The 9,823-nt window shown below is 40.9% G+C and overlaps 1 protein-coding gene across 1 annotated transcript in view; it reads left to right on the top strand.

Annotated features, from left to right (window-relative positions):
* Nucleotides 1–3,661: 3,661 nt before the first annotated feature.
* Nucleotides 3,662–9,823, top strand: part of SAAL1 (serum amyloid A like 1) — a 28,185-nt gene continuing 22,023 nt past the window's right edge. Inside the window, exons 1-3 of the mRNA XM_027563423.1 lie at nucleotides 3,662–3,828; nucleotides 5,162–5,275; nucleotides 8,669–8,752. Of these exons, the coding sequence (XP_027419224.1) occupies nucleotides 3,697–3,828; nucleotides 5,162–5,275; nucleotides 8,669–8,752 (330 nt within the window). The 5' untranslated portion in view covers nucleotides 3,662–3,696. The remainder of the gene's footprint in view (nucleotides 3,829–5,161; nucleotides 5,276–8,668; nucleotides 8,753–9,823) is intronic.

Here is a 9,823-nt window from a genome sequence, read left to right as displayed (position 1 = left end):
ATAATTAATAAATGCTTGTAAAGTCAATTTGTCTTTGGTATTTAATACTCTAGGGTTTCCCAGGTGGCTCAGTGGTAAAGAGTCTGCCTGCCACTGCAGGAGACTCAGGTTCGATGCCCTGGAGAAGGAAATGGCACCCGACCCCAGTATTCTTGCCTGGGAAATCCCATGGACAGAGCCTGATGGGCTACAGTCCATGGAGTCGCAGAAGGGTTGGACATAATTTAATACTATGGGGATGATCAATAAACATCATTGTTTTTAAAAAGGAGATAATGTACTAATAAACAACAGTAATAATTCAGAGTAAAACTACAGTTATCCATTGATAACTGCTGGGGATGGGTTTCAGGACCCCTGCAGAAACCAAAATCCGCAAATACTAAGTGCTTCATATAAAATGGCACCGTATAGTCAGCCCTCCACATGGAGAGCATGCCAGCTTTATGTCCAGAACATGGACCGTGCTATATAAGCCATATTTGGACCATTATATGCAACAACTATCTGTCCACAACTCTGTGCTCCAAATTGTGGAAAGGATATTAGGAACACCATGAAAAACTTTGGCAGTAAAGCTTAAAACTTGATAAAAATCATCAAATTCTTAGAAAAACACAATTTACAAAAACTGACTCAGGAAGAAATGAAAACTTTGATTATTCTACAATTATTGTAAAAGATCAAATCTTCCTCCAAAGAATACAATAGTCCCAAAGGGTTCTATAGACAAATCTAACCCTTCAAAAAAGTGAATAATTATTTTTTTGTACAAACGATTCTGCTGAGTAGAAAATACTCCCCCGGCATAGGGAAGTTTGACACCTTGAAAATGAAAGAAAAGTACAAGTGGTCAGAACTTTACAGATTATCAATAACAAGCTGTGAAGCTGAAAGGAACTTTCAACTACCAATAATAATTTCCTAAACTACCAATAATAATTTTTAAATATTTAAACAACTATGCTAAAGACAAAATTACCAATTTTTTGTCATAGAAAATGACGTTACAAGGCCATTGTCATACAAAAGGTGATCAAAGAAACCATAGCAAAAACTATATTGAAAAAGGATTGCAAATATTCAGAGCACAGAGGATTTTTAGCACAGTGAAACTAACTACTCTTTATAATACTATAATGGTAAATACTTGCCATTATAAATTTGCCAGAGGCATAGAATGTACAACCCCAAGAGTGAGCCCTAATGTAAACTATGGATTCTGGATGATAAAGATGCCCCAGTGGGCTTGCATGCATGCTAAGTCGCTTCAGTCATGTCCAACTCTTTGCAACCCTATGGACTGCAGCCCCCCAGGCTCCTCTGCCCATGGGATTCTCCAGGCAAGAATCCTGGAGTGGGTTACCATGCCCTCCTCCAGGGGATCTTTTCAATCCAGGGATCGAACTCCTGTCTCTTACCATCTCCTGCATTGGCGGGTGGATTCTTTACCACCAGTACCACCAAATTTGCCGGATTCATAGGATGTACAACACCAAGAGTAAGCCCTAATGTAAACCATCAATTCTGGGTGATAATGATACCCCAGTGTAGGTTCAACAATTGTTGTATCAAATGTTTATTGTTTTTGGTGGAGAATGTTGATAATGGTGGAGGGTATCTATGAGTTGGGGTAAGGATTCTATGGGAAATCTCTGTACCTTCTGCTTAATACTGCTGTGAACCTAAAACTGCTTGAAAAATAAAGTCTATTAAAACAAGAAAAAAGGATTGTAGAAGTGTGTCAGGCTGCTTGTTAATAAAAACAGGTATTTTTCTGGATTTCACTTTAAGGTAGATATTCGTTGGCTACTTTAAATTGGTGATTTGCTGTGATTTCTTTTTTCCCATTCTAAATAAATATTTCATATTGTAACTAATTTAATGTTCATAATTTTGTAGTGTTTGCCCTCGGAGAAGGCAACGGCAACCCACTCCAGTACTCTTGCCTGGCAAATCCCATGGATGGAGGAGCCTGGTAGGCTGCAGTCCATGGGGTCGCTAGGAGTCGGACATGACTGAGTGACTTCACTTTCACTTTTCACTTTCATGCATTGGAGAAGGAAATGGCAACCCACTCCAGTGTTCTTGCCTGGAGAATCCCAGGGACGGGGGAGCCTGGTGGACTGTCGTCTCTGGGGTTGCACAGAGTCAGACACGACTGAAGTGACTTAACAGCTGCAGCAGCAGCAGCAGCAGTGTTTTCCCTAAAATGGGCTTCCAAAACTGAATAATTCAAATACCACTAAGTCTTCCCCTGAACAAAAGGTGAAAAAAATGTGTATAATTATTTGAGCCTAAGACCCACTTGTATTTTATATATTAATGCAGAGTATTTTTTGCTCACATTTAATATACTTTAAAATATTCCATAAATGCAATTGCTATGTAAATTGGAACTTTATTTTATTAGAAATTTTACCATTATCTGTTCATGATTTTGAGAAGCAGGGTCCCTCAGGAACCACACCTATGTCATTCTCCATTTGTAAATATGAGGCTCACAGTAATCTGATATGTATGTGCCAAAATTGGAGATCTTTAGTATATTGATATCTTCTAGGACTGTTGTGCCTGAGCAGTTAAAACATTAAAATACATATTATTTTATTTTAAATTAATTTTATTTTTCCTTTCTGTAAGGGAATCATATTGTGTGTGTGTGTTAGTCACTTAGCCGTGTCTGACTCTCTGTGACCCTATGGACTGCAGCCCGCCAGGCTTCTCCGTCCATGGAATTCTCCAGGCGAGAATACTGGAGTGGGTTGCCATTTCCTTCTCCAATGCGAATTTTAGTAGTAGTAGTTCAGTCGCTAAGTTGTGTCCACTCTTGTGACCCCACAGACTGCCAGGTTCCTCTGTCTATGGGACTCTCCAGGCAAGAATACTGGAGTGGGTTGCCATTTCCTTCTCCAGGGAATCATATTGGTATTATTGAAATTACATGTTGAGGTAGGTTATATCATCTGTAAATTTAATTTCCTTAAAGGGGTGTTCTAAAATATTTGCTGTGGGGTGTGGGGGAGCATGGGGTCTGAGGTTTAGTACCAACAGACTAAATAGCAGCAGGAGCTGAAAATACATCACCGACTCAATGGCATCACCGATTCAATGGACATGACTTTGGGTAAACTCCGGGAGTTGGTGATGGACAAGGAAGCCTGGTGTGCTGCTGTCCATGGGGTCGCAAACGGTCGGACACGACTGACCGACTGAACTGAACTGAGTTGTAATACTGACATTCTTACTGGTGACTTTCGTCTTTCCCAGGATTCCGAACACACCTGGGAGAATAGCGATGTTTTTAAGAATGGCAACTATGCCCAAGGGTCAGAGGTCCGATAGTTTCACGTCTGTAGCGGATACATCGTCCTGTTCCCTGCCCCCACACCCTGGCCATTCCAATCAGGCTAAGAGCTCCTGGAGAGATGGAATATGTGGTCCAGGGAGGGTGACAAATAACAATTATGAATATAACAGCGCTGGGGTCCTGGGTAGAGCGCTGGGGTAAGACCAAGACATTTGGGCTCCCCATCCCAGTGGGCATATGCATTGGGCGGGTAGTCAGGCCGGCAGGGCTCCGGGCAGCAGGGGGCGCTGTGGCGGGAGCTGCGCTGGGCCTTCTGGCGCCTGGTAGTCTCTCGCCTCCTCCCGCGGCTTCCGGAGGAGCTCCCGCGCGCCAGAGGCGGCCGAATCATGGACCGCAACCCGTCGCCACCGCCGCCGAGTCGGGACGAGGACGAGGAGGCCGCGGCCGGGGGGGACTGCATAGGTAGCACGGTCTACAGCAAGCACTGGCTCTTCGGCGTCCTCAGCGGGCTCATCCAGGTGCGGAAACGCGCGCCTCGCGTGGGCTCCCCCTACTCTCCCCAGGTGGCCGCCCCGCCTCGGGCAGCCCCCTCCTGCCCCGGGAGCCGCCGTCCCTTCGACGACCCCTCCGGCCTCACCCCTGGCCTCCAGGCTGTCTACCCGCGGACCCCAAAACTGCCGGGCGCCACTCTTTGTGCCCCTCAATACAAAGGGAAAGTGTAACGGCAGGGATGCTGGAATGCTTTTGGTTAGAATGTTTTATTTTTACAAAATTTCCAAATATATGTGACCATGAAAATGCATTGCTTATATGCAATGCATGTGATGCAGTGGGTTTTTGCTCCCATTGCCGCTGTCGTTTCTGAAGCCCAGGTCGTAATTTATGTTTCGAGAACTTAAGCTGTAGTAGAATAAATGGTTATTTGGGCTTCGTGCAGCTCTGATGTCAAAAGCGCGGTTTGCCCTCCGTGACTTTGGGCAAGTCACGTAACCGACTTCTTTCCTAGTTTCTATAAAGTGGGGTAGTATTTGTATTATTGTTTATAGAGTTATTGTGTAGATTGAATAAGATTATGATAGCCAGAGAATGCTTACCGTAGTTTGCCTTATAGGAACCTCAATAAATGAGAACGTTCTTCTCATGTTTCCCTAACTTTTCCCTCTACTTTCAATCACTGTCCTCCCTAGTCCATCTTCTGCACAGCTGCCCTAATAATCTAAAAAAAAAAAAAAGTCCATGGGAGTTCCTCATAGTTAGCGTTGCCTACAGTGGAAAACTCGTATTTCTTAGACTGAAAGCCAGGGCTCTTTGCAGCTTTTCCAGATTTATCTGCCCATGGCACGCTAAACTGCTTATCATTCCCCACACATGCTAGGCCTTTTCTTAACTCTGAACTCTTGTACTTTTCTCTGTCTGCTCTTCTTCAGGATGACAAACTCCGATTTCCCCTCAGATTTAGCTTCAGTATCCCCTCCTAAGAGAAGTTTAGGAAAACTTCTTCCAGACATAGGTCACTGATCCATCGTTTTGTTTTCATGACTCTGTCCACAATTCAGTTGAATCACTTACCTTTTCTGTTGTGATTATCAGTTTATGTCTTTTCCCCACTGGATCCTAAACTACTTGGAAGTAAGTGGTTAAGTCTTACTTACCTTTATATTTCTACCCCAGTGCCTAGCAGCAGTATTTCCCCAAGGTGCTCCAGGTACTAATTTTTTTAAATAAGCTTCTTGCAGAAGAAGATACTTTGAGGATACTAATCTTTGTGACTTCTAAACGATTATGGGATAATATTACTGGAGGAGTGCTATGGACAGCCTTTATTCATCTCCTTCCTTTGTGTTTCTGAAGATGGTTAGCCCTGAAAATGCCAAATCCAGCTCGGATGACGAGGAGCAGCAGATGGAGCTTGATGAAGAAATGGAGAATGAAATTTGCAGAGTATGGGATATGTCCATGGATGAGGTATGGGATTGGAAATGAAACTGAAAAGACTGTTGAGTAAGGAGATGGTGAATGGTTCAGTCCTTAAGTCTCTGGATTTTGTCATGCTTTCACTAAATCTGTTGAGTTGGTCATGTGGTTTTTATTTTTGGTTTGTGAATATGAACTACATTGATTGATTTTCAAGTTACTAAAATGTAGTTTAGAAATTTCATGTATATTTATGAGAGAGATTCGTTTCTTTTCATTGTCTGATTTGGTACCAAGGTAATGCTGTCCTCACAGAATGAGATGGGAAGTTTTTCCTCTTCGCATTTCAGGAAGAGTTTGTGTACAATTACTGTTGATGCTTCCTTAAATATTTGGTGAAATTCACCAGTGAAGCCATCTGATATTGGAGTTTTCTTTGTGGGAAAATTTTGTTTTTTGTTTGGTATATATATATGTTACTTTTTTTTAAAAAAATGAGTTTTATTGAGATACAAATCATTACCATAAAACTCACCATTTAGTGGTTGTTAGTATGTTGTGGGAAGACTGAAAATTCAGTTTCTTTCATAGATACAGGGCTGTTCTGGTTGCTTTGGTAGTTTGTGTTCTTCAGGAAGTTAATCCACTTCATCCAAGTTATTGAATTTATTGGTGTAGTTGTATGTTGTTATTCTTTTAGTATCTGTGGTGATGGTTCCTTAATCCTCACAGATTTTTCTTTGTTGCTTTACTATTTTCTGCTTCATTGATTTCCACTTTGATCTTTTATTATTTCCTTTCTTCTGCTTACTCTGGTTTAATATGCTGTTCTTTGTATAATTTCTTAAGGACGAAGCTGAGGTTGTTGATTTGAGATCATTCTTTTTTAATATAGGCATTTAACACTATAACTATTCCTCTAAATATTGCTTCAGAACTGTTGGACAGCTTCTGATATGTTGTGTTTCACTGCATTTAGTTCAATTAATACTTTCTAATTTTCCTTAATTTTTTTTGGTTAATGAGTTAGCAGTACATTGTTTAGGTTTCAAATATTTGGGGATTTTTCAGATATCTTTCTATTACTGTGGTTAGTGAACACTCTGACTTCTGTTAAATGTATTGAGACTCATTTTATGGCCCAGTATTTGATCTGTCTTGGTAAATGTTCCATGTTCTCTTAAAAAGAATGTGTATACTCCTGTTGCTGGGTGGAGTGTCCTGTAAATGTCAGTTTGATCAGGTTGGTTGAGAGTATTGTTCAGGTCTTCTCTGTTTGTCCTCCAATTGTTAAGAAGCTTTGGTTTGAAAACATTTTTTTAAAGAAATAAAACTCATTTTCAAGTGAAATATTAGTGTGAAAACCTCAGATATAAAAAGGTGAAATAGAGCTACTGTTTGAGATCATGGGTGGAGGGAGGGTCATGCTCTTGGTCTTCCCTTTGTCCTCTTGTGGTGGTTCTTGAAGCGCCTCTGGAGAACAGAGCTGCTTACTGATTCTCTGGCATAGAGTCCTTCCAGTAAAGCTCATCCCAGCCTTATCCCCTGCGACTCGGTGTTTGAGCAGGGCCAGAGGCTTCCAGGCGCTTCCTGCATTCTCATGCGCTCATGCTCTGCTCATGCAGCTCCCGGCACGGAATGTCCTCCACCCCACAAAATCTTCCCCATCTTTCATGGCCCAGCTCAGATGTCACCTCTCCTATGATGTCTCCCCAGACACTCCAGGCAGGATTCCTCTCCTCTGCTCTCGTGGAACCTGTTCATTCTTATTATTCAGTGATTGTTTTGAGCCTGTTTCTTCTGATGGATTTAAGTTCCTTATCTTAAAAGCTTAACATCACTTCTTCAGAGATACTGTCTCTGATATATCTAGAGTAGGCCCCCTTACCTTGGTTTCTAGCACATACCATCTTGTTATCTTCTTTATAATACTTAGAATTTATGTATTAATAGGTTAGTTGTTTGTATGTTTATTATTTGTTTATCCCTCTAGAAGGAAAACTAGATGGGACTGAGACCTTATCCCTAGTATGTCTCCAGAGTTCAAAACAGTGCCTATTACTTGAGTTTTTCAGTAAATATTTTATGAGGACCGAATGAGTGGATGAATACCTAAGAGTTAGAGTTAGGATGGCATGCTGGCTAAGAGCATGGGCTTGATCAGATTTCAAATTCTGACTCTCTTCTCCTACTTTTTGTATAACCTTGGGCAGGTTACTTAACCTTTTAAAACCTGAGTTTGCTTATTAGTGTAATGATTGTAACTACTTCTTAAGATTGTTTTCAGAATTACATGAGATAGTGTGCAAACCACTTCAGTGGGATTTACTGCTTGTTCAATAAATGTTCATTGCTATTACTATTATTGGCATTGATATTGGGCTACCTTGTGCTATTCTAGGAGTCATTAACTGTCATTAAATAAGTAAATCCCTGCATGCTGCAGAGAGATGCCCACTTGACAGACAGCTTGATCACTTAGGGTGGAGAGCATCTGGTGCTATGACTTTCAGCTTGTAGTATATCCTTGAAAATATTGTTCTGTCTGACCATGATCTCTGAATAAGTATAGTATTTCTCTCCTAACCAGCAGTCATGCAGGTTACCACAGTTTCAGCTGCTTTGAAGGATTACTGCCTTTCTCTTTGAGGGTGCTTTGAAGGGCATTTTTCATTTGAGCCACTTAGCATGTGTTCTAAGTTAAACTATTGCGAATACACGCCATAGGTTTGGTGAATATCCAAGGCAATAGGCAGCCAGAAGCTTAATTTTATTTCAGTATTTTACAATGAAAATCTCCACAGCTAATTGATTTAGTTTTGGGGTTCACATTTCTAGTGAGGTTGGGCCACATATCCACCCCCAGTTCATTCACCTGTGTGATGTGTCCCTTTAGGCCCTGGGAGACTCGGCTGAACATGTGAAGCTGTTGCAATTACGCTGTGATCAGAATTTTTTCTGTTGAGGATTTTGAAAACAAAAGTTCTCATTTTGGGCATGACCCAATAGGAGCTTTTATCTCTTTTCTCTGTTAGCTGTTAAGCTCTTAGAAGAAAAAAATCATGACTTACTTTTTTCCCCCTTCTCCCATGTTCTAGCATGATACCTGGAATCAGCAATGTGTTTGAATGAATTAATGAGAATTCCTGGTGGGTAGAAAGATCACTAAGATAACTGCATCCAAGGCAGAGAAAGGAGGACGGTCCTCTGGAATATCACAGTCACTTCAGATTTGCCTGTGGAATTGTTCCATTGCCTTGAGACCGTATACCACAGTGCTCTAATGTTACTTTTGTCTGTGGACACAATTCCTAGCCTTATGCATTTTTTACCTTGTGCCTGAAAAGAAGTGCATATGAAATTCACTTTTTTAAAGGTTGCCTAAGCTATTGGATTTAAGGAGGAATATTCAGCATCCAAGTTAATAATCACTTTTATTTTCAGGATGTGGCTTTGTTTCTCCAAGAATTTAATGCTCCTGACATATTTATGGGAGTACTGGCCAAATCCAAATGTCCTCGATTAAGAGTAAGTATGTACCTTTCTAAAGCTGCCTCTTTGGAGCAGTGGCCTAAGAGTGCTGGCTAGTCTTTCATTTTTCTCACTTTACTGTTCTGAAGTGGCTACAGATCAGTCTGCAGATGTTTATCACTCTGCATATGTTGAACATTATCAGGTACCAAGTAATGTGCTATTTACAATTATTACAGTCATAGAATTTTAGATTTGGGCTGGACCAGGGAGATCAATACATAGATTTAACAGCTGTAGACACTATAGATAGTCATAGCTATCATTATGCTGCTTATATGTGGCAGAACAGGGACCAATGCCTGGACTACCCGCTTCTCAGTTTATTGCCTTTTTTTTTAAGTCATAAAATCCTCCGTTGCTTAAAAAAACCTTAATTCTAAACACAGCCATAGCTCAGTACTTTCCATAATTTGAATCTGATTTTATTTCTTGCATAAAATCTGCCCTCCAGGTCATCTTCTGATTTAGCATGGCCTGTCTGCTCCTCACCTCAGGAGCTTACTGTGATCATCACCTTCTCCGGGCCTCACTCTGTGTGCCTTCCATCTCCTCTCAATATTCACATCTGTTTTCCAAGGTGGTACTTTTCTTCCAAGACTTCCCCAATAAGTAATCTCTCAGTGACCAGTGATGATAGTAAACGCACCAAAACAGTTCTGTACTTCTCACTGTCTTCTGTGCTTTAGTGCCATTTAGGTTGCCCTGTGCTGTGTATGTTGTGGCTGATTCGTAAATATTAAGTAATTATAATTATGAATGACTGCTATTTACTGAGTATTTTCATTTTACTATCTGTGAGGTAAGCATTTATCTCTTCTTTGTAAATAAAAGAACCAAGTCGCAGGTTAAGAAGTTGGTCTGGGGTTATACAACTAAGAAAGAATGGAGCTGGGATTTGAGCCTAACCTGCCTGACTTCCAAGTAACTGCTGTACTGTATCGTCTCTCTTTCTTTGAAATTATGAAGGAAGTGGAGAATTCTATAGTATATTTTTACAAATTGAATGTTGGCTTAAAATTTTATTTCATATAATGCACCACCTGAGTTAGGACCTCTTGAAGCAAT

Source organism: Bos indicus x Bos taurus, chromosome 15, assembly GCF_003369695.1.
Source record: "Bos indicus x Bos taurus breed Angus x Brahman F1 hybrid chromosome 15, Bos_hybrid_MaternalHap_v2.0, whole genome shotgun sequence".
Lineage (NCBI taxonomy): Eukaryota > Metazoa > Chordata > Mammalia > Artiodactyla > Bovidae > Bos > Bos indicus x Bos taurus.
This window is presented reverse-complemented; position numbering and strand designations above follow the sequence as displayed.